General features: G+C 36.7%; 1 protein-coding gene across 1 annotated transcript; it reads right to left on the bottom strand.

Moving 5' to 3' along the window:
• Positions 1-8,075: 8,075 nt before the first annotated feature.
• On the bottom strand, positions 8,076-25,660 carry LOC117112265 (formin-J-like). The gene is made up of 12 exons (XM_033255336.1): positions 25,622-25,660; positions 22,926-23,753; positions 21,867-22,054; positions 20,351-20,453; positions 19,909-19,994; positions 19,055-19,155; positions 18,385-18,455; positions 17,731-17,838; positions 16,019-16,089; positions 14,434-14,554; positions 14,051-14,215; positions 8,076-13,062 (listed from the first exon to the last, which is right to left on the bottom strand). Exons 1-12 carry the CDS (start codon positions 25,658-25,660, stop codon positions 8,878-8,880), a joined length of 6,066 nt encoding a protein of 2,021 aa, XP_033111227.1. The 3' UTR covers positions 8,076-8,877.
• Between the last annotated feature and the right edge of the window lie 614 nt (positions 25,661-26,274).

Genomic DNA, 26,274 nt, shown 5'->3' with positions numbered 1-26,274 from the left:
ACCCTCCGCTGAGTCTGGGACCGGTCCTTGGCAAAGGCCCGAGCCTTGGCGAGGTTGAGTACTTAGCCTTGCGGCATCGTGTGGTGATCGCTAGGCGGTGATACTTGACAGGACTAGGCGATTAACAGACTGCAGGGGAGATGCACAGGGAGTCTCATTCAACTGACAGGCACTCGGGATGGTATGCTAGGTTCAGTGCATCATCGTGGCTTAGGGGTCGCACTGCTTCCTCCCTCCGTTCAGTTGGCTGTGGGGCCGAGCAAGTAGCTTTATCGTGCATTTAAGTGACCAGCGTACGAAGAGCGAAAACTTGAATATTAAAGAACAGAAACACACTTACAAACATGGTAAACACTCGCTCTCTAACTAAACTAAAGTAAAGTTTGTTTTTTTTTGTTTTTTTTTGTAATCTGAACTAAAACGGAGTTACATATTTGGTTTTCTTTTTTTTTTTTGGGTTTTGTTTTTGTTTTTGTTTTGTTTTGTTTTGTTTTTTTGTTCTAAACGGAGTTACTATTACTAAGCTGTGTTGTGGTGATGCTTCCATTCACAGTAGTCCTTATGGTGCCACAAACGCGACGGTATGATCCTAAGGAACAAAACAACCAGAAAACAGCAGGGTAAAAAAAATCGTCCAATTTTGACAAAAACAGCTAATTTAACCTAATTGTTTTTTGGTCATTTCTCCGTTCACAAGGTCTGTAAGTGCCACAGAACACGTTAGTATTATCCTTAGGTGAAACATAACATAAAACACAACAGGAAAAACAGTAGGGTCGAAAAATCGTCAAATTTCGACAAAACCATCGAGCTTTGTAGTTTAAAAGATAAAATGAAAACCACTTTTACGTCGATTTTAGCTCAGATCCGTGTCATATGGAAATTTGTACTATTCTATTTTTTTCTAAACAAAAATATGATCGTTTTCCGTGAAAAAAATGACAATCGCACAGTTTTCACGATGTTTCTGTGATTTTACGAAAATAAAAATTCCCCTAGCCCCTGTATTTAAATTTTTACAATGTGACAGCAAACAAACATTTTTTTAGGCCTGATAATGGTGATGATGGTGGTGCAGATGATTATGTTTAAGATGATGACGGTAAAGATGATGAATAGGGGATGATGATGACTTCTGATTTGTACTTAATTTTCTGTATGTGTTCACATTGTCAATTCAACAATTCATTTTACCTCAGCTTGTGTTCACATTGTCCCGATGTTCTCATTTAAAATGTCTTTAATAACATGGGTTAATTTTCTTTCATGTTAGCTATCGAAGGCCCGTCAGAACTTTTCTAACGCAAGCTCACGTGGATGCGCATTAGGTTATTATTACAATAGTCCATACATACAACTGTCTTTACTTCTAAGACCTATATTAGAGAGTTTAGCCTAACGCTGTATTTTTGACCAACACATAAGCTTACGCGATACACCACTGAACACCTCTTTCGCAAGGAGAAGTCAGCATGGATGCAGACATTCATGTGTATCAGTTCACTTAACTCACCTAAAATAGCGCACTTTATAATACCTGCCTTCACTGTATGGGGGAAATAATGCGGGTGTGGCCTAGCAGAAAGGTCCATTGAAGACAGATCACTCGCTTCTCGAATAACCTTCTTTTGAGAGTTCGATGGGATAAGGGACGATGTATCTTATATAAGAAGAATGGTAGTAAATAAATACTCGGCGGTGGGGGAATTCCCCAGTTTCGTTAGAGTAACATTGGAATGCTGACATAAAATAAACAGATACCAATGTTGCCATGACATAGGCTAGTATAACTACAAATAGAAAAAAATAATAAAATAAATAAAAATATATCACCTTTACCACCAAAGAAGATATTCCACACACGATTTCCGCCACTTCCGTTCTCTGCTTCTCCCATTCAGTAATAAAAACCATTGTCATATATTTTACGACAAATAAAAAAATCCGATACAGTGGCAACAACAGCCGTACTCCGCAATACCGAGTCAGGGCAGATCCAATGAGAGAGGGGCAGGGCACGATTATGCCCATTTCCGTTCTGCCACTACCTTTTGTAATTTCAATACATACCAACGCCATAAATTGGAATAAGAAAAAATAGTACAAATACGTCCTTTCCCATCCCATCCGCCTCCCCTACACGTCAGAAAAATGTTAGTTTCGTATAAAAAAAAAACAGGAATGGACAGTCCTATCTTTCTGTCTGGTTATCAACACATTTGCATTCGGAAGGCTTACGAATACTAGAATCTTGATACTTTAATTTCGTTTATTGCAACGTTTTTTTTTTTGTTTTTTTTGTAGTTTTTTTTCAACTATATTTGTAAATTTTTTACATTTATTCAGAAAAAATCCACAACAAATTACAACTTGCAAATTGTTTACATAGGCATCAAAAGAAGCGGTGGCTTGTCAGTTTGAATACCAAACATACAAAACATACACACACAGAATACATAGTAAACACATCAACATTTTAATTTTTAAATTTGGGATCGCCCACAATCGCCGGCACCTCCATGAAGGGGAAATGCCTCGTTGGTTATTAATTACTACAGACCTGTGGTGGCTCATAAGTTTACGGCAATATTAATTTACTCACGGCAATATCAATTTGGTTTACGGGAATAGAAACTTTTAAAACCGGTCACGGCAATATAAATTTGGTTCACGGCAATACCAATTTGGATCACGGAAATAGCAATTTGGTTCACAGCATATACGGTACACTTTTAACATCGGTCACTGCAATATCAATTTGCTCACGGCAATATCAACTGCTTACCTTTGCCTTGTTGAGAATCAGTAGACACAAGCCTAGCACAGCAATCGATACACCCTTGAAAAATACCATTTTATCACTTCGACAACGCACACCTCAACTTTACGTAATGAAGTAAAATCACTACAATACGTTCTTTTATATACTAACAAAGGCAGTGGGGAAAAACCCCTAAATTATTTTGCTGTAGGTGTCTTTATTCCAGCGAAAATAAGTGTCGCCTTATATTGTCCCTTATAATAGGCTCATCCTTTAAAATATTTGTGTTTCAAATGTGATGGGAAAGACCCGAAAATTTCTTGTGGTAGTGTAAGGTAGTATTAAGGTTCAATAATATTAACTTATATAACCATTGGAATTTGTTATTGATACCTTTCACTTGATACCAAACCTGTTGATATCTCAAACTTGGTTCCAACATAGCTTGACACCTAAATGGGTTTACTAGCTATTGATATTCTAAGTGACAAGCGTTCACCCCTGGACAATTGGACATTAACATTCCACCCTCTATGAGTGACAGTTTTAAGCCTACGTCTTGGAGTTTGTAATATATCTTAATTAGCAATTTTTTGGTAAACAAGCTATTAAATCATAGAGAAATAATTTCTCTATAATCCAATCAGAAACTTTAAAAGTATGGGGTGACTTAATCTAGACACACCCCCATTACCTTGAGTATAATAGGAAAACACCCCACATCACTGATACAGAGAATATCAGAGAAGATCAGTAGAAGTATAGATTAAGAGCTGACTCCACTCTAAAGGTTCTTTAACATCTGAGAAACCCGGAGTTGCTCAATTGTAAATATGTATAGTAGTTAATGCTGAATAAAAGCTTTGCAGTGTACAAAAAGTAACTGTGTTATCTACTCATTAAAAGTCATTGACCAACCAACTCCTAATATTTCATGCTGGAAGCTCACAATATTTCAGTAGGTCCTATGTTGTCTTTGACAATACAGTTATGGTGGATACTGTCTATAATAAATATAGGCCTAAGGGAATTTTCCTGAGCGAAAACATCCGTAAAAATCTATTCTTCCCTGCATTTTTCTCACGATGCCATATTCAAATGTTATATAATACAAATCCATATTCAAAGTTGATGAGAACGACCCAACAATGATGTGATAAGTCTCTGATCCTCTCTCTGTAATAGACAATGCAGTGTTGTTGGATATTGTCTATAATAAACGAACATTTCCACAGCGACAAATCGATGAAAGAGCATACTCTACATATTATTTTTTTCACGATGTCATAATTGAAATGTTGTGAAGGTCTTAATACGTTTGCACCACTTCCAGAATGTACTTACAACAACGTTGCTGGTATATTTCGCATGAGAGAATCTCCTATTAGTAAGTGGGGCTTCGGTCACGTTACCTCTTCACCGTTTCTGAGTGTGTCTGATGTAGCAGCGAGAGAGAGAGCAGCTTTGCTCAGTCAGCTAATCTGGAGGTAGCCACTGTGTGAACTGTGGAGATCTATAAGTCCCCGGTTTAATTCCTATCAGTGGCTCTCCCTATGTTTCAGCTGGAGGGCTGAAATACAAGTTGTTTGCAATAGCGCATCGCCTTTCGGATGAGACTGCACGTGGGCTTAAAGAACGCAGTAGGCCTACACTCTTCGAAAAAGAGTAGGGGATTGTCTTCCGGTGTACTGCCCAATCACCACCAGAAGGACTGAAAAATAAGTTTTCTTATATACTTTCGTGGGCTATCCTTGGTGTTTACACCGAATAAATCAAATCAAAATCAAAAGATGTAAACAAAACCATAATTGCTGTTTCTGTATTTTTTACGTGAAATTTCTGTTGGCCAGGCCTACTAGGATAAAAAAAATTGTCAGGCCGAGGGATATAAAATTAAATGTTTTGAAATAGGTATTATGAAATATGCAAATTTTGAATATGCAACAATTTCAAATTTAGTAAAGGGCGCCCTCTAGCTATCTAAACTTCATGAAAACTTTCTATTTCCTCCACTGTTTTAATTTTTTTTAAATCTATGTTTGGCTAAACGAAATTTGCAATTTTTCGAACGAACTGATTCTCCAATGTTTTTTTTTTTTTTATTTTAATTTTTTAGTTTCTTTTCGTTTTGTTTTTGTTTTAATTAATTAAATTATAGACTTTTCATTCCCTTTTGACCGCGACATGAATAATGTACAAACACATTGTGCGAGTATGTTCAACCGAGGTTATGCACAGTAACGGATAATGATGATAATGATGATATACGACATACAGTAATCGGTCAATTTTACAATTTGTATTTTGCTTTATTAGGTGTTATTTTAGGTATTTTACCTGTGTTTTTTTTTTTTAATTACAACTTAAAACCCAATTTTTGGTGGTTTTGTGCTCTGTGCCACCTTGTGGAACACAAACAAGATATTCATGTTTCATAGAGCAACTTAAAAACCTTATTATTAAGCCTAACTAATATCTAATACATTCATTAGGTATATAGTTTTGATTCTTGCATAATTCGACAACAGTGCTATAAAAATATTGTTTAACAAGTTTAATTAAAATATAATCGGTACTTTCATGGTGCTGGGGTACCATGCATTATATAAGAATCAACAGAAAAAATGACTAGGTGAAAAATTGACTGAAAATATAGTGTATATAGTCCATAGATTTTGTCGAAAATACCTAACACACATGGGTAAATTGAAAAACAAGCTACAGTAATCAAGATTTAGCACCGCTCCCCCACTCTCACACATCCTTCTCTACCCCCACATCTTTCTCCCCCACATCTTTCTACCCCCCACATCTTTCTCCCACTTTAATATGTTTGCCCACCATATGTATAATATAAAGCATAGCTTGTGTTGAAGACTCTATAGGGTGTTACTCACTTTAAATGCGCTTAGTGTGCGTCCTACCAAATTTTATTGGCGTCTCATATTCGATTTCTTAAATCTTAAATTAACCACGAAACTGGTGGCGCTGTCCATAATGAGAGAGAAATACAATAAGTGATTGTGGCAAGTCTATTAAAATAGACCTAAATTATATGTTTAATAAGTCTTATGCAAGTAATAGTTTACCAATTAACCAGCAGCATAACATGTCATTGACAGGGCCATCCATCCCCCAATATTATAAAGATATACTACTATCAGACAAAAGACAGGGAAATACCTAAAAATACAAAATAAAATTTGAGTAGCTCATTAAATTTTAAATTAGCTCATACAATTTCACGAATTTTTAAAATAAAATGTTTCTATATTAGTAGAAACAATATTTTTTCTCCTGTTTTTGATGGAAGCTAAAACTTCATTTGATTCTTTTAAACGAGCTATTCAATTTTATTTTCCTGTCCTTTGATTAAAATTTAACTTTTCATTTTGTTTTTTAAGACCGGTTTTAATATCTGAAATGGTCGTTACTCCCATCCAAGTGTGAGGTATTTGCACTATTCACTGTCATTATACTATATTGTTATTAATTTTTTTTATTATCATTAATATAATAAATATAATTATCATTATTGTTATTTCTCTCACTATCATCAACGTCATGATCATTATCATCATATGTATAAACTGGATTGAACTGAATACAGTGGAGAACAAGACACATATAACTGTAGTAACAAAACGTAAGCAAAGTTTATTAGGGTCCTTTAGGTCGTCATATATACAGTATAATTTAAATAACATTGTACATCTTAACTGAATATTGGCTTCATCAATATTTCGTGTCAAATATGGTGCTTTTGTTCGCCTAATGGGGGCGCACTATAGCCACTAGTCTCAGACATTTAATTTACTGTTAAATACAGAAATACAGAAGTTGATGCTTACGTAGAAAAACACGGACCGTTATTAAAAAAAACCGTTCACGTTATTAAACTTTACAGATTCTTTGTAAATATCCCTAGTGCGCTTAAAAATGTACTTTTAACAATATAAAATATATATACTTACACCGACGCTTCCAAAATTAATGTCAGTAAAATTTTTAGTTTTCTGTACATTACATACAGGTAGAGTTATCTAATCACTTGTTATAATCTCATATTTTAAATATTATCATAAGCATAAAAGGCTTAATCTTGGCCTGTCTCTTATACACATCTAGATGTGTATAAGAGACAGATATATGATAGCGTATATATTAGAGGTGAAAGTTAATATTCAGCCATGTATTTTCACTTACATCATCTACCGCGTTTCAGCGAAATATTATCTTAACAGAAATATCAAACAGTCATAATCTTACTTCAATTAACTTAAACCAAGTAGGCCTATAATACCAGTTAATGCATGCATATAGTTGTAAAATATAAATTACATTTCTTCCACTAAACCATAGTTAATTTATTTAACAAACATATAATAATAGTAATAATATATAATACATATAACAACAACAATAATCTTAGTAAACATTAAATAGTGATGATGAGATGATGATAAATTTTCTTAAAGACAACTGTGGTAAAAGTCTGAAACCCGTTTAAAATTAAAGAAATTACTGAACTGCTTATTTGCTATAGTGAAACTTCCAATGAGAGGCAGAAGAAAATCATTCTTCTTTTCGCTAATTAACCATTAAACTAAAAAAAATGATTACCAGTAAAATGTAAGTGTCTTACGCAAAAAAATGGGAGCGGTAGTATTTATTCCTCTAGTAATTAGCAAAAAATGATTCTCTTCAAAAATTATACACAAATAAGCCAATTCGTAGTTAGATTTGCGCATGCTCGTATCCATTCAATCAAACATAAACCTATGTTGTATGTATGTCGATTAACCTTCTACAACTAAGAATGGACCTTTCCGCTAAGCCCCGCCCCTTGGATATTGTTGCTAAGGTCCCACAAGACGACAGTGTTAAAACATACGCGAACACGTGCGTTTGTGGGACAACACGTGTGTTTGTGAGACGCGCGCGTATCCCTAGCGCTGTTCTGATTAGTCAGTTGATAAGTTTGATTGACACTCCGGAAAGGTCTATTGACTTATTTAGCATGATTTCCATAAAATCATTACATGCTATCGATGAGAGGCTGATTGTTCAGTTGAATCGAGGCCCTTCCGATTTTGTAACATTCAATCGATTTCATAGAAACTCAATCGATTTTATAAACACCAGGCTTTGAGCTCTGTCCGGATTATCAAAATTTCTTTAAATATGACAATATTTTATGCATTTCACATGCTTTTTTGTTTGTTTTTTTTTTCCAAAGAAAATTTGAAAATCTGGCCAGGGCTGTAGTTAATGTAAATACAACACTATCACAAACAGTATATTTTAAACCATGCATATTGAACAAAATAATTATTGACAATAATATATCTCTGATAATACAGTAATTATAAATAGTATTTTTAACAATAATAGGCCTAACCACTTATAAAAATACCCGCTGGATTTCGATACCTTTTTCGCATAGCTTAAGCCTAAGAGCAGCATGTAATAAATTAGTAATTTTTATCTCAAATTTCACAACTTTGGTTTTAATAGGTTGGAATTAGATCAACAAATCTTTTATTTTCAGTGCAGTACTGTTACCATTGATGTAATTTTCTTCAAAAGAGCTTTAACCCTGTTTAGATTTTAGCAGACAAAATGTGTAGGGTAAAGTGATGTTTAGCAATGTACTATAACATTAGTCCCAGGTATAAAAGGATATGGTACTATAACATACTTCTGACCAAGCGACCTGGACTTTTAATTGGCAATGTGCTTGGCAACTCAACAATACGGTATCTATCTTAGGCATTACTGATGCTTTTAGACAACAGAATGGTAAATCGTTATATTATACTTTCCAAATCAAAACAACGACGTGTCGTTAACATTTCCAAGATAAACATAATCAAAACTAAGAAGCAAACAATCTCATAGGATTACGTCGTCAGAATAGGTTAAGACTGGCCAAGACAGTTTGATTTGGTTAACGCAATAGAAAACCGAAGAGTGACGTCGTGAATGCTGTACACAATATTGTCATAGTTCTCCACGTATGAATTTCGTCTCCCAATACACAGATAGTAAAATAAAAATTAAAAAATTATGCTTTTAAAATAATCATGCTTTCTGTTCTGTTTTCAATAAGAAGATCATTTTCTCTTAACATTGGTTGTTTTTACCACATTTGATTGTAACTTGCGACCACTAAGTCTCTCAGTTTTGCCAGCAGCAAACCCGAAGCGAAATTGAGATTTCGACACATTCTTGTTCTGCGTCTTTGAAGATTCTTCTTGGCTGATAGGCTTTGCAGCCCCTGGTGCTGGTATTCTGGACACTGGAACTTGTTTAACTGGATCACCCACCTCGGAATAGATGGCAGATCTCTGTTCACTGGACGATTGGTCCGCACACAAGTCGTCAAACGAGGAGGTATTCGGCGCTTTGGTTGCAGACGATCGCCTACCGAATTTACTCATCAACTTACTGAATTTCCCTGGTTTCGAGATCTTCTTTACACTCTCTGGTACACCGTATTTTCTAGCGGCTGGTGGTAAAGAATACGTCGTATTGTTTCTCTGGAATTGCGGTCCGGGTGGTAGCTGGATGGAAGCACATGACGAGCTTTGTATGGACTGCCTTGTGCTCTTCAACAAGTCCGGATCGGAGTTACTGCGTAAGTACGAAAATGACCTATCGGTTCGCACACTGTACTCATCAAAGGAGCTGCTTCGTTCAGAATCAAGACTGTCACTTGAATCACGTGCTTCTGGCAAATTCACTCCTCTGTGAGGCGGTGAAATAAACCCGGGTGCTGGTAGGTGTGATTCCGGTAGTCTGGTTGTAGGTGATGTCGGACTCATGGATGTAGGACTTCCAGTCGCAGAAATTACACGTTTTCCCATTTGCGGAGTTGCAACTTTGGAGAATGGTAGCTGTCCGACGTGCGTTCCAGATGTAGGTGTTCGCGGACTGCTCATGCCTAAACTTGCGGTTCCCATTCTTATCGTAACTTTTGATCGCGGTGACGGGGACTTAGGTGGTCGGCCTGTGGCAGTAGTTGGAATGGATCTAACCGTCATCGGTGATTGTGGTGGGTTACTATACGGCACTTGTATTGAGCGTACTGGAGAGGAGGGATTGGAATAGGTAGCACTAAGAGGACGACTCGCAGTAGAAGCCAGTGATGTAGAGGATTCCATTGTGCTATTATTTTCCGATGCCTGTGTATAGCTACTCACACTTTTCTTTGATTCCATACTAGGAGTCCGTGCACGAAACTGACCAGGCTTAGATTTGGTATCAACAGCTAGTTTTGTGTTTCGAGATGGTGACTGTCCTGGTTTGAATACCTTTGATCGATTTGACGATCCGGAACCCCCAAGAGGAGACCCACGTGGGCGGATGTTTGATGGCTTGCTTGTGGGCTTGACATTGGTTTGCTTTTGTTTATGTGTCGGGCTGCTACCGGGTAGAAGACTGTCTGTGCGAGACGATGTTGATTTTTGTGAGCGCTTTGGAGTACTATATACCTTTGAAGGTAATACGACCGTCTTTTGAGTAGCAGATGGTTTTTCTGCCGACACGGCTTCAATGTTAAGACCAAGCTTCGAGCGTCTGTCTGTCTGTGCTTTTGATGCAGCTTGTTTCAAACTTCCTCTTGTGGATGGGGTTCTCCTCAGCTGACTGCCACGGCCGCTCCCTCGTGTAGTGTCACCTTTTTGACCAGGAGACAACATTTTCGTTTCAGACGACGGCGAGGCTATTCTACCTGGCTGAGAGCGCCTAAAGCTACCCGAGCGTGGAAGTCTTGACGTGGGGTGGTTGGGCGAGGATTGCGAGTCCTTTTCCTTTTTGATCTTTGTGGTATGGGCTGTCACAGGTGAGCATCTTGGTGGTGTTTTCTTGTTGGTCGAAATTGACGACTGCCTGCTGCTTGCAGATGAAATGCTTATGTTGGAAAAGGTTGAACAAGTACTATCGACAGATCGACTGCGAGTATGACGCACGTGGCTGGGTTTTACGATTTCTTTCTTTGGAGATGGGGGAGTACCTTTCCTTGCAGATGGAACCCTCAACCTTGATTGTTTCTTTTCCCGAGGCTCTACTGTTTTATCAGTTTGAGGGATGCGGTCATCATTTAACTGAGATCTGGATGGGTTTTTGAAAGAATACGTTCGTTTCAGGGTTTCAATCTCATTACTATCAAGTCCATCAAATGTATCACTGTTTACTTTCCGCGGTGAGTTTTGTTTGCTCCGTGAGTGAACAATATAAACGTCTTCATCACTCATTTTATAAACTATGTTACTTTTGTTTTTTCCTCCATCTCTCTGGCCACCAACATAGTTTACTTTACTATTCTCCTCAAATACATCTTGACTTTGTCTTTTATGATATTCGTTAACCTCGTTTTTGTTCTCGTTGTCTTGTTTTTCAGTGTTGTTATTTTCATTGAGAAAGGACGCAATATCTATATGATTTTCATCGTCTGAATAGACACTTTTTGAGCGTAAAGCCTGCAGACCTTTGGCTCGCCTAGTCGGCATTTGTGATGAGGTATCTTCGGTTGACAATAGCGTTTCAATTGCACACCTATCTTCTTCAACTGGCTTGCAAATTTGCTCACCAGTAACAGACGATTTGAAATTATTTTGTTTACCGATGATCACCTGGCCGTCGTGGTCACCTTCGAACTTTCGTTTATTCTCAGGTGATTCCACATTATCAGAAAGATTTATTGGTACAACTAAGTCATTTTTCGTAATAACAGATTTAGTTTGCTCATTCGATTCTTTCCGTCGTCGATATCGTGGCTTGTAGCTACTTTGTTTTGCACTTTCTTTGCGGGGCGATGATTGTATTTCGTGGTTAGTGACTGAAGATTCCACCGCATCTAAAACAGTTTCAATATCAATCTTCTCAAATTGCTGTCGAAGAATATGTTTCTGATCTTGATCGTGTGTATCAGATTCAACTTCGCTTCCAGTAATTTCTAACACAATTTCGTCCTCATTGGTAACGTCTCGAAGTGCACGTTCTACATCAGACGCAACCACTGCACTGCGCGTTCGTCTGTCGAATCGTGTTCTGCGTGGAGAAATAGGCTGGGTGCTATCCCCAATGGCAACGTCTGATTCTGATTTTACAATGGTGTCGGTTTCACTCTCTCCACTTATTCCGCTAATAGTTATTGTTCTGTCATTTTTGCCTATTACAGGTACTTCGTCTACAACCGGATCATCTTGTGCTGTATCATCAGTATAAACAACACTGGGTTTGTCACAACTACTTTGATTTGGCGGAATGTCATCCCTTTCCGCCAATATTTTAACAACATCTATGCTTTCAATATTACTCCACGGTCGTGATATTCTAGGTTTTTGTTCTCGAAGCGTTACACCTGCATTGTCAGTCGAAATTTCATCACCAAGCAATTCCTTTAGACGCTGACGTCTACTCATGACCCTCAGTGCTAAGTCATTCTCAACTCCTTCGACTTTGTAGCGTCTGCGTGCAGGTGGATTTCTTAGCCTAATCGATGGATTTTCATTTTCGGGCTTGGTATTTTTCTCATCGTTAATTTTATTTTTTTCATTATTCTCCTCCGTTTTCTTATCTTGTACAATTCCCGTTCGTTCTCGACTATCACTAGCCTGTAGCTGTGCTGGAGTTTTCTTTGTTCGTTTTACGCTGCGTCGGAAACTACCATCTCGTCTGAAGTTTCCAATCGTAGACTCTTCTTCATTTCCCTGCATCAACAAATCAATGAGGGTTTCTTCTGCCGATGTACTACTGGATGTTCTAATCTTCTTACTCCCAGTATTTGACGTAATTTCCTCCTGGCTGCTGACGGAACCAACATTACTGTTTGTGTCTGAACAAATTCCGCTCGATGCACTACTTATATTATCTTGTTCGGTAGCTTCTGTCGCATCAGGAGCTACTCGACCATCCACTTCAGTACCATTTTCAGAAATGGCGTTCAGATTCTTTTCAAATTTTTGCCACGATCGTCGGATTGAAGATGCTCGTACAAAATTCCCTTGTTGTGGAGTTTCTTCCCCTGGTGTAGTTATCATTGGAGATGACGGCTCGCTGCCGAAATCGCTTGTATCAGATTCCTCACCCGCAGACGAACTAATGCTCCGCTTGTGAAAACCTTCTCGAATGTGACCCAATAGACGGTCAACAATTGCACCGGATTCCCTACCAGAAGGAAGGCTTTTTGTGTGCCGAATCTTCTTTTTATCTTTCCTTTTAGCTTTCTCTTGTTCTTCACGTTGCTTGCGACGGAGTTCCATTCTGTTCTCTTGAATTCGACGTTGTTCATTTTCCTGAAAGATGACAAAAATTTACCCATAAATAATATAAAAAAATAACTGTCTTAGATATTAATTCAAACGAATACGAGGGCAAAAAAACCCAATATGAATGTCATAAGCCAGACTCAACAGACTATGATTGGTCAAGCTTTGCCTGGTTGCGTACCTGCGCATATTAAAAGCCAATTCGTAGTTTGAACTGCGCATGCCAATACCCATAGTCAATCGACATAAACTAATATGTGTATGTCTGTTTATGTCGATTGACCTGGATACAGGCATGCGCAGTTCAAACTACCAATTGGCGTATTAAACAAATGACGTGTCAGACAATTCTATAGCCTGTCACACCAAATCTGATCTAACAATATCATCTGTTGAATACGACAGATAATACTATGGTGTATGTTCAGAGTCCAATGTACCTATATAGCTTTGATTATACCACAGATCATATAGGATCTGTGATTACACATTCCAATCCTAAGACCAAGGACCTGGCCGATTGCTGCCGGCAAAAATCTTTAAATGTATTTACGCAGTATATAGCACCGGATGAAGCTTTTTGGTTTGATAACTTTCATCTGTGTGATGAATTGCCCGAATCATGGGCGTAAATACTTGGCCTATAATAATGTAGTACTACTGCACATTGCATAGAAACCGTCAATCACATTCTAAAGAACAGTATATTATCACCACAACATTTACAATGTGAAAACCGAGGAGCAAGCGTATGTTACGATCTCCGTGGCTTAGCACACACACCACATCCACTAGTTTAGACGTCTGCAGGAGCAGATTTATTTACCACTCATCCCATTTTAAAAAAATAATAAAATCAGAAAAAGAAGTTATTGATCGCCCAAAACACATTAGAGGTTATTTACGGGCGTCTAGAAAACAAAATTTCTCGGACACATACGACAGTGTTGTCTCTCAATTCCCACCTGAAATATCTGGATCCACCCCTGGCTGAGCAATGCAGCCGATCTCTCACCTCAATTGCTTTCTTGAATTTATCGCAGAAAATCTTGAAAACGCCAAAACAATCTTCAAGTTTGAAGGTCGTAGAATCCTCACACAAATATTCAGACAATTTTTTTCTTAACTTTTCAACGTCATCAAGCATTTCTTGCAGTTCATTTAAATCTTCTTTTGCATTCTACAAATTAAAAAAAAGTTAGAACTACTATTTCCCTTAATACATTATACGAAATAGTATACAATCTGTGCACATGGGTGTGCGCATACGAGTGCGCGTGCGTACGTACCTCTCCCACTACTGGTGGCACCACTAGCTGTATATTTGACGTCGCCTCCAGTCACAATTTATATATAGAATTATGGGCCAATACAATTACAAGTTATACAAAATTTTACCTGCAAAAACTCCACCATTTGCTCTTTCACCTCTCGCGTGCCTTCTTCCAGTTGATCACCTACGAGCGTCACTCTCTTCTGCAGTGTCTCAACTTCACTGCTAAGCTGATCAATCGAGAGTCTACAAGATATTGCACAACATTTTTTTAACCTTCTCTCTTTCATTTTACGGCGTTGTTTGTGAGGACAGAAAATATTAAAATGTTTCGTTTTATACCTCCGTGTTCTATCATTTTAATGACTTTAAAAACGATAATGCGTAATTTATATGGATTCAAGTTCATGGGAATTTTTTCTTTGACTTCCGATCTTATGTCAAGGATTGACCGTGGTGTTACTTGTACTCATTAACCGCTATATAGTATCACCCATTAATTGATAGAGCGACTGTGGTTAAATGAATCAATTAATGTAATTGCCAAAACATCATACGTTCTAAATATAGACGAATGTTTCAAACTGAATAGGTCAGGACAATAAAGAGGTCACCATGGGGAGGGATCGCATCACGGGAACGGGTCATCGCATAATCAATATATCATGTCTATATCAGGTTTTATTTAAAGTTGTAACTTCCCCGTTATAATAAAAAAAAACATCATATCGACACATATGAAATTTACTTCGCAACAAGGATAAATCAATTTAATAAGGAAATAACAATAGAGAAAGGAAATAATAATAATACAGTATTATTAATAAACAAATACCAACAACTGAAGCATAGTAATAATACATATCATTTGTCGTCATCATCACCATCATCATTTGCATATTTAAGTATTATACATCAAAACTATTTTAAAACAATTGTGCCATACTAAAGTGTCCGATATATTACGCATGGAGGTTAACTTTTATAATATAAATTTTTTTTTTTTGAGAAGCTGAGGAGAAAAGAAGCGGCAAATATACAGACTTTGATTAGACTTTGACAAAATGACAATAATTAATATGATGACGTAGCCGTCTATGTTATCGTTTTCGTAAGCTTGCGAAACCTCCCTAACACCGGGCCTCAACTAGGTAAATCAATACTAAATACACTCGAGAAGCAATGCGTTAATATACATTCCTGTATAGGCATATTGCTGTCACTTTTCGGTTATTTTCTATAAGCCGACATATTTCGAAGCTAATAAGCATAGAATGATGTTTATCGGTGTCACAATCCACGATTTCTTTATAGTCTCGCGGCCACGTTTAACACCCAAGAGATAACCTTCAGAAGTGACTGAAGTGGTTATAAAGCCATTCCTCTTTAATTTAAAAAATGGGTTATTTATATCGCCGAGTAAACTCCGATTTTCCGATTATTTAACATCTATTATGGATGGCATTCCCTTTAAAGCAAGAAACGCTTTACTTATCGTTTCAACAGAAATAACAGGTTTGTATATCCCGAATTTTTTTTTTATTAAACTCTGACTCTGTGAAAATATTAAGCAGTTTAAAAACTATTCTAGACAATTCAGTGTATGAACATCCTTGCATAAGACATATACGAAACAATTTAATTAGAACAATTAAATTTAAATATTGGCAACAACCAACTCAAAAAAGAGAAAATTCCAACATAACATACCTCGAAGCTTCTTCTAAATTCTTCATTTCGTTTGGAAAATTCAGTAACTTCTTTTCTTTTTGTTCAGCCAGCTAAAGGGTAAACAAAATGGGAAATGATTAAGACCTCCGGGCCTACTTAGTAACTTGTAGAACTTGAATAATAATTGTACAAAAAATCTTAAATATGTACAACTTCTCGATGATCATGCGTATTGTGAAACATTTGGATGGAAGTAAAACATAGCAAAAAGAAGCGATAATTAAAAGACTACTGGTATACCACTGGCATGCAAATTTGCCAGTGACGTACCTAAGATGCTTTAAACATACGACAGGTTTGTTTTATGGTGACCTCTCTTAAATGAATTTTAACAGTTTCTGAAGACACCAACTTGCCCAGTAGGCTAGGCCAAGGCGGAATCGCATTCTAGTGAGCTATTTGTCGTTCATTTCAAAAGCTATAAGTTTGGTTTTGCAGGTGATAGACGTGTTTACGTTGGATGAGTGTCTCAAGACTTCATACACGCGATTTCACACGTTATTACATAACTTTCCAAAAAATCACAAGATCATCTTTATGATCAAACATGTGACTGGATGATGACAAGTTGTCTTTGACCTTCCATAGTGTAATAATCATCAGTAAGCAATATTTGATAATGACGTCATTATTATGCTCATTATGTTACTGTGAACTTTTACTCCGATGTGTGCACATTATAGACCGCTGGAAAATCGTATTCATATTCATAAGAGAAGTGTTGAGTTCTATTTTGGTTATGGTATGGGTAATTCAAACCCTCATCAGTAAACGAATAAGCTTTGGCAAGTGGCGATTTGACTTAAGTTGCTCATATCGATAAACCTAGTTTGCAATCAGAGAACGACCTGGCAACGAAATGAATCCAGGTCTGTTAGAATTTTTTGTTAATGATGTAAATTAATATCAGATCAGTGGAATTAACAACCAAGTTGGTAATAATGTAAATTACATCTATGTTGACGCATGGTTGACGCGATTGTCTGAACCGATTGCCTGACGTCATACTAATGTAAGCCTTCCATTGGTGGACTTTAAATCAATTTTATCATCATATACACAAAATAAACCATAAATATATTGACCTAAACTATTATTAAATTATATGATATGATGAAGAAGAAGATACTGGCTAGTGGCGGCGCCAGGATTTTTCTGACGGTGTCCATGTTCCCCGACTGGGGTGCTGATGCCTCCGACGAGAAAAAAATTGGGCGTGGTCGAGCGTCGCTAAAAACCCTTCGAAAGTGGTGCAGGGGACGTAGCTCCCCGAAAATATGACAATTTAAGGGTCTCAAAGGTTAATTTAATCGATTTTAGAGCCTATTAATATGTATAAAATAGGCTACATATAATTTTTTTTAATTTCCCCCTCCCCCCGACTATTTGTGGTTTTTCTCCCCGATAGGGTGGGGGGAGGACTCCACGAAGGGGGGGGGGGATCTGTATCCCCCCCGTAGCGCAGCCACTTACACTTGTTCGTTAGCAGACTTGGCGGTGGATACGTGTGAATTATGATGATAAGTGATAGTGAAAGTGTTTTTTGATATTAAAGTACCGGTAATTATACAAAAATAACATTCTCTAATTGACAATCCTTGGCCGATGAGCATATATATAAATGAATTATTGAATGAATGATGAGTAAGTACGTTGTTTCGGAAAGTATTAAAAGGGTGTGTTTCCGTTACCGTGACAACATGATGGAGGAGATTCATTCGCGGTTTATTCGCCCTGGTCTCCACCAGTTTCAGCAGTGAGGACATCTTAAACCCGTAAGCATTACCAGCATAACCTCCCTAAAAAAAGAGAAATATCAATTGAAATGAGTTATTATCTACAAAATATATACGTACCGTAATAAACGCGTGTGGGCTATCATTTAATTCCTATTGGTCAAAATGCGCACACGTCGATATGTTAATGGTGAGACTACGAACAAACGTATGAATATATACTTTTAAGTAACATACTGTATGTTACTTCTATTTTATTTTATAATTGTATAATACACCAATCAATATTTAAATATAATATGGATGACAAATTCTATAAAGACGATGATGACTTTGATGATGATGATGATGATGATGATGATGATGATGATGATGATGATGATGATGATGATTATATGATGATGATGATGATGATGATAATTAATGATGGTGACGGCGATGATATTATTGGTAATGGTGATCATGTTGGTAATAGTGATGATGAAGATGATGATGATGGTAATTTTAATGATTATAATGATGGCGATGATGATGATGATGAAAATGCACCCGTGTTACATCCCGTATCTGGGGTTTAATGAGGGAAGTTCTAGACTGCAATGAACTTACCGAATTTAGGAAGTTGCCTGTTAACAGTATCAGATACAATATTTCCTTTAGTGATTTGCACTTCAGAATCGCTACAGAGGAAGAAGAACTACAACATGTTAATTAATAAATAAAGAAATGTCATTTTAGCTTAATTTGCCATTAAGTGGTGTTTGCTTCAATTCATCTAAATGAACGAATGGGGAAGCATGCGGCGACACAGCGGTAAGGCTTGCATTTTCAGTAGTCTGCCTGACTACTGTACGTGGTTCATTCATTCCATGATGTCAAACTTTCCATAGCTGGCCAGAAAATTTGTTTATCCTTCTAATATTCAGGTTAACTTACATATACAAATTTCTAATATAAATTTTGGTGGATGTGTGTCTTTGATGTACCTCTATTTATTTATTTATCTATTTATCTATCTATTTATTTAGTTATTTATTTATTTACATATCTATTTATCTATTCAATGGACCTTGCACGAAAGGCAAGTATTTACTAAGGGCCCCACATCGGGACATGATTTCTTTCAGGTAGAGTAATTACAAAATGTCAACAATATTTGAAGGAAAACAATGTATAATTTAAATGACCCCCCCCCCCCCACGAACCTACAATTTACATTTATGAGCTCGATTTCACGAGGATACAGGTACAGGTGTGCTAAATATTCGTTTGGTCTTACCGAGGGATGCCTCGATGACTGTATCAAGAGATGGGTGAAGGTAATCAATATTTGCTTCGAATTCCGCCTTCAACAGCATGCACTCAATTCGCAGCTTATAGCTATGTAGAAACAACAATGTATTATAAAAAAAAAAGCTTTGTGACGTGTAAAAACACGTCTATAAATTGTTTAATTATGCAAAGCTGTATTATGACGTAACAATGTTGAAATATATTACTGAAATATTTAACTATTAATAAGACAAAATATATAAAGCTAATGAGTCTTGAGTAATTAATTCTTAAGATGTGCCAACCATCTGTTTGAACTCGTGTTCTATTCAAATTATTTATAACTTATTATTATTTCTTTTATTTAGAATATGACACGCCTTAGTTATACTCATTTAGATCACAAGAACCCAGTAACAATAAGTAGGCCTACACTAAACTAATCAAACTAACGTCGTGAAGGGAACGTAAGAAAGTTTCCAGGTACTTAAGGCCAACTCAGAAAGCGTCGTACGAAGCAGCCCGACGCGATTTGTTGTCGCGTCGGGTCTAGTTACGCAGACGCGATGGTGCGCGTCGGGTGGTGTGCGTTTTAATTTCTCACGACGGCTTAAGACTGTCCCCGACGATAAATCGGGTTGGGCTGCGTCGGCCGACGCTGTCTGAGTTGGCCTTTACGCGTGTGTACTTTGAATTGGCTGGGGGAAAATGGATAAATTATGACGTGTAACGTTTCTGTCAAGTCCCTAGTCTTAAATATCATTATTGTATACAAGAACTGGTCCAAGTACAGTTAAATTATAGGCTCTGTAGATATTTTGGACTAAAATTATACATATTGATTGAAATGGTCGTACTTACGATGGTATACTAAGCAACATGAGGTAGAACTTCTCAGCTGGGCCTAGCTTCTCGTGATCACCGTCAAATGATGTTAAAATCTCAATCTGAAAAAGTTATTGGGCAAAAATATACGCCATATCTTTAATTGTATGTAGCGCCGATATTATGCTCGGCCATTCGACTTGCCGTCAAGTTGATGGTGTTAAGGTTAAAGGTTTGTTGCTGGTGAAATACAGATGATACGGTAATAAAAATGATGATAATGATGATGTTTAACGATGATGAGGATAATAATTATATTTATGATTATGATGATGATGATGATTGTTATAATAATAACTATTATTATTATTATTATTATAAATTTATTTACGATTGTTATTATTATTATTATTATTATTATTATGACGTTAAATTTGCAGTGTTGCCAAATTAATATGATTAAAATTATCGAACTTACCTCATCAGAATCGGGTAAAACCTTTAGCAAGCCCTTTAATTTTTCTGTTCCAAATTCACCACTGTTTCCTTCATGTATAATTTGAATTATTTTCTCGTTGGTACTAGAAAAACAGTAATAAGCAACTGGTTAATCCAAACGTTGATTTACATTAAGAAATAAAAAAAGAAAGACTAATGGATAAAGTAACTCAGGTCTTATGAGCCATTTTTATTATACAGTTGCACGATAATATTTCACATCGATATCCAGAACAGCCTATAATTCAAGTAAATGTAGTTAAAGCCTTTTCCAGAAAATCAAATTTTATTTGACAAAAACACATGCCATGCCTAAATATGGTCATGATGACATAATCTTTAAAACACGTGCAACCCCTTCAGATACTAACTGGGGGGGGGGGGTATAATCATAATCATACAAAGACGCAATACGTTCACGTAATGATTGATTTTCAATTCGCATTGCGATGATAATGGACCCTGGCACATTCGTGTGATATTAGGGAGTTTTCGCAAGCTTAAAAAACATAACGGATACGGTTACGTCATCAAATTTTCAGACAGCCCTTCCCCTTACAGAAGCATGTCTGTGACAAAGGAGGCGATTCATGTCTTCTGCTTAAATCAAGGATCATATTCAGCTCATACAGAATATTTCCAATATTGATTTAGGCACTACGATAAAGATAATGGCGTAACCTATTCAGTATCGTTTTCTAAGGTTGCAAAATCTCCCTATTGAATACGAATAGCAACATCCTGAGGCGATTGATTGAATGTATTCGTAATCAGGGTCCTAAAATACATACATAAAAAAATAATTTACAAAAAAAATGACAGGATAAAAATTGCACAAAAACAAGGAAAAACCCAAACAGGGTAAAACTTATTTCCATTGGGGTCCTTGCAAACACAGGAATATAATTGCAAAGGTTAACATGGTGAAGAGAAAATCAAACACAGTTTAAAACGTAATTAAACAGATGACAAGATAACTGCAATAAAGAGATGAAAAAAAAAAAACCATCTAAAAAATGAGTTAAACATACTGCATAATTTCCTAAATTATGGCACTTTGAAAATAAGCAATTGTTTATTGAAAATTTATACATACTAAAAAGTTGATTAGTAGATCAGAAATAATTTTTTTCATTTAATTAACAAACGACTACATAACGGCCACATAAAGTATGTGCACCTCAGTATCAAATATGTTAACTCAAGTACAATGCTGTGCGTTTTTCGGACTGTCAACCAAACTTAACATCTGACCAATAAACGGTTATGATTACGCGCATGTCCCACATGGTTATGATTACGTGCATGTCCCACAACATTTTCGTACGCTGTTCGTTTTTATGTAGTAGCAATAAATGAAGGGGGAATAAGGGGGTGGTTTATTAACACATATGGGCTTGGGCTACAATTAATGCTTTGTTCGACACTATTACACTACAGTATAACTAGGCCTACCACTACGTTTAGTACTAGCAAACTAAACAAAAGATACTTACCTCCGAAATTGTTTCAAGAAAATGTTGACGTTTAAGCTTTTCCTACTATCCAATAAATTAATTTCTGTTGATTCTTTCTTTTTCTTGGGTTCTTCAATTTTTCCGTCCTTGCCTTTTTTCTCTCCTATTTTTTTCTGACAAAACAACGCCTCTACGTCCTCCCAATTTGCATTGATACCGTTTGATAGCTTAAGGGGAAAAATCAAAACAAAGTTACAAAGGCTTCGGAAAATTGTTCTCTACACTTTTGATTTCGAAAATAATATATTGTAGCTATGGTAACAAAACGCTCTCTTCATGTGACGTACACCAAGTTATAAAATTTTTAAAAAAATCTTATCAACTGTGTGGATAATAAAAGAAGAAATCAAAAACACGGATACCTGAAATAAAATGTCCGTTATAGGCCTAATCCAATAATCAGACAATAATAGTATCAACGACTTCTAATAGCCTATTGATAGCACGATAGCAAAGTCTTAAATGAACGCTTGTGGGACCATATCAATACTTATCACCACCAAACGAACGTGCGACCAGACATCATCAAGGTCGGCTGCCGTTTATAATTAACAAGCTTGCATTCGGAAATGAAAATCGTACAGGGATCGGCTATGCATGCTGTTTTCGTAGTAATACGCACGCGCGCAAAAGCATATACAAACCGAAGTCAAATTGATTTGCTTATTAAAGAGGCTTGAAGACGGAAGTCTACAGTAGTAATATTGAATGCCTTCGGGAAAAAGTATTAATAATATTATTATAATTCGTCTGTCTGGATGTCCTACCATGTGCCAACTATTATAAGATATCATTGGCCAGTGCACATTTTTATTACGTCACGTAAATACTGACGTCACTATACCAAACAATAGTCCCATGTGTGTTAAACGTCAGCTTTTGTTGAAGTCTACCATTATGGGGTGCCACAAACGTGGCATAGGCTTAGGCATAATACTTAAGATATTATACCTCCATGGTGAGACTACCAAATATGGAAGTAAAAATAAAGTAAAACAATATTAAATCATCAAAATACAAAACAAATCTATTACTCACCTTGTTGACTCGATTCCATATATTGTCAGTGGACGCTATTCTCTGTGGTGCTAATTTACTCCAGTTCAGTGTTTTCATTTTTGTTTTAGGCTTTGTTTCAGGTATGGCGCTTGCAACAGGGATATGCGTCTTCGCACCATGAAACGAAGGTGGATGAGGAACACCGGAACCTGGAACAGGTGGAGGTGGAGGTGGCATGCCTGGAAATCCTGGTGGCGGTGGAGGTGGCGGTGGGGCTCCAAAGCCAGAAGGTGGTGGTGGTGGGGAGGGTGCTGGAGGAGCAACATTTCCACCTGTAGGCACGTCTGCAGTTATCGGGGGAATGTTTGAATCGACATTTGGAGAAAGAGTATTACCCGTATTTAGTTTTGAATGACAGTTATCTACCGAGTTGCACGTCACATCCTTCACGTGATCATCGCTAACTTGTTTCAGTTCTAATATATTATTTCCATTTTCGTTTATTGCACTATTTAATTCACTATTGTTTTCGTTTGATTTGGTTTTCATCTCAGATCCGTCCACGACACTCAATATGTCAGCGTTTCTGTTTCCACTTCCCAGTCTACTACGACGGTGACGACACTCTTCACAGTGTGTGTTCTGTGCATGTGCGGGCGATTTCAACTCGCGCACAGCTTTGCGCAGATCATGATCACCTTGCGTGATGAGTTTTTCCGCGTGTTCTCGCCTGTCCAGTAATGTGGCCCGATGTACTAATTTCTCTATTGTTTTCCAAATGACGTCACTTAAAGTATCCTTTGGTTCGATTCGAAGTAGATGTTGGAGAATTGTGAGAAATATAGTCGCCTGTGGCGTGTCACACACCTGTAAAATAAGTAACACATTTTGAATCAAGTTCAAGAACCAGATATACGAACATATGAGTTATATAGGTAGCTCAATAATAATAATAATAATAATAATAATAATAATAATAATTATATAACGCTCAAGTTAAATAACGTTCAAGTTAAATAACAAAACCACTTATTTTGCGAACTAGCGCCCTCTCACTTAATCATCGAGCCCACCTCCTCCCCCTCCCCCTTCCACAAATCCATCTTCTACACCACCTCGCCTCAACCCCTCCCCCAACCCATTGTAATATTATTTAAAATTTATATTGTTTGTATTCTATTTGTGTATAAACCACATTTTAGAGTAAGCACGCCAACGAGGCAATTACCTTCAAGGAGTTCCCTCATTCAATTTGTTTTTAGCACCAGAAGTAATGTTATTTCCATGTTGAAACCGTTTATTGTTATTTATTCCAAGGATATGGGATCTCTTGAACGTGTTAAAAAGTTTATGGTTATACGGTTAGGCCACGTTATGCAACAGATTAACTATATTGCATCCATACTATGATCACGCCCTCAATGTATCAACAAGTTTAATGGCTTTTTTATTTAATGAATGTGTTTACTAATACAAAGAAATGTGGTGTATATTTAAAGTTTTGAAATTAAATAAGCCTGATGAAAAAATATTTAATATGTACCTATTGATGCCAATGACGTCATGGCGTTTCGCAAAGTCTAATGGTATAAGGTTAACATGAATCACTGTAAAATCATATTCACCTTATGCTACTTATATGACATGTTGTTGATTATATCTAAATAGATTGCCGCAAATAGCGCATTTTTAATTGAATTGAACTGAAATTTATTAGGTACACTCCAACACGCAAAAATTACAGAATGGTTGCACAAAATAAAAGTAAAAAAACTTGAAAAACTAAAAGATATACAGAGTGAATGGATATTGCAGGATGACCCATACAGATAGCAAATACTGGCTCAGTTTTAATGAGATTTCAAACAAGAATAAAGAACATTGATAAACAACAAACACGTTTAATAATTCAGGAGAAAATAGAAAGGTAAAAACATTTTAAGAAGAAAGTGAAAAAAGTTAAAAAATTGAAAATTAAAATAAAGTATTCAAGAAAGTTGAACATTTTTAAAGTTAAAAATATAAAAAGTAAAATCGAGAACTGAACCTATTACCCTTCGGATAACTCCTGAAATAGTACTGTGAATAACTATTTTATTTAGTACAGTATTTGGTAGATGGCTGAGTGTGTAGTCATACATGACGGATGTTCCCATACACATTGGCCATAGGTACGGTACAGAAGAAATGATGGCGTAGGTTTTCAATCTGCCTCCCCCCAACCAACGACAACTGTCTCAAGCTGAATTTATAACAAAAAACCGCGATGTATATTTAAACGCCCAATGGACCTACTATAACAATAACAACAACAATTTCAAACCAACACACATTTCATTCTATTGGTGAAACATTCCAGAGAAACCGAAGATAGAGAGCCGAAGGCGAGCACCGTTCCGAACTTGGACATCGTCGGCATGTTAGCTGTCACGAGGCCAAGGCCCTTGAAATTGATAACCGATTTATTTGGGGACATATTTAAAGACAACAATCATATGGAAATTAACAGCCTCAATTCATTTGACGGATGTCATTAAACAGTTCATGGAAGAACAAACAAGTTAATAATTTGGTTTCCGCTACTAATCAATAACGAATGTGCACCCGTAAATAAGTTAATATATGGCTAATAAAAAATACAATAGGAAAGAAGGATAGAAAAATAATTTTACATTGTGGTAGAAAATATTAAAATATGACAAATAAAGCAACCTTAGTAAAAATCATTACTGTACGGTCAGCAAGACCTTCAGCATGTTGGTTGACATCGACATTCTTAATAGGAATGCCTACACGCCTATCTCCAGTCCTTATGCAAGACACATTACGCCTATATATTATGTAGACCCTCTCTCTCTCTCTCTCTCTCCATCTCTCTCTACTAGGAGTATAAATGAGTACGGTATAGGCCTACTAGGAAGCAAAACATATTTTAAGGGAGGAATGGCTAACCAACACCCCCTCCCCTCTCCCCATCATTAAATTCTCCCAGACGCCAAGGACACTGTCTATACCTCGCAGGTCTGATGATTTCGTACATATGTTATGAATATGATCACAAGTTATTGAGCTGGGCCGGATCCATTAATTTTTAAACGGGGAGGGGGGAGGGGAACAACAGTTTCAGAATAGATAAGTGAGTAACACATAGCACTGATATGCATTGAAATTTTACAAATTTAATATCAAAATGGGGAGGCACTTTTCCCCGTGCCTCCCATACACCCTATTGGATCCGCCCCTGATTGTGTACGTACAGCCACCTACAGTTTAATTTTCAGATTTTATGGAGTAGGCCTATGCATTGCTATTATCGAATGGTGTCGTTTTATTACACGGTCAAAATATTATCGAAACTTAAACCTGGCCGCATGTAATAATTAATTCA

Source organism: Anneissia japonica, unplaced genomic scaffold (assembly GCF_011630105.1).
Source record: "Anneissia japonica isolate Jap-2015-1 unplaced genomic scaffold, ASM1163010v1 scaffold1537_len634075_cov158, whole genome shotgun sequence".
NCBI classification, from domain to species: domain Eukaryota; kingdom Metazoa; phylum Echinodermata; class Crinoidea; order Comatulida; family Comatulidae; genus Anneissia; species Anneissia japonica.
Note: the sequence above shows the minus strand (reverse complement) of the source record. Positions and strands in the feature narration are given on the sequence as shown.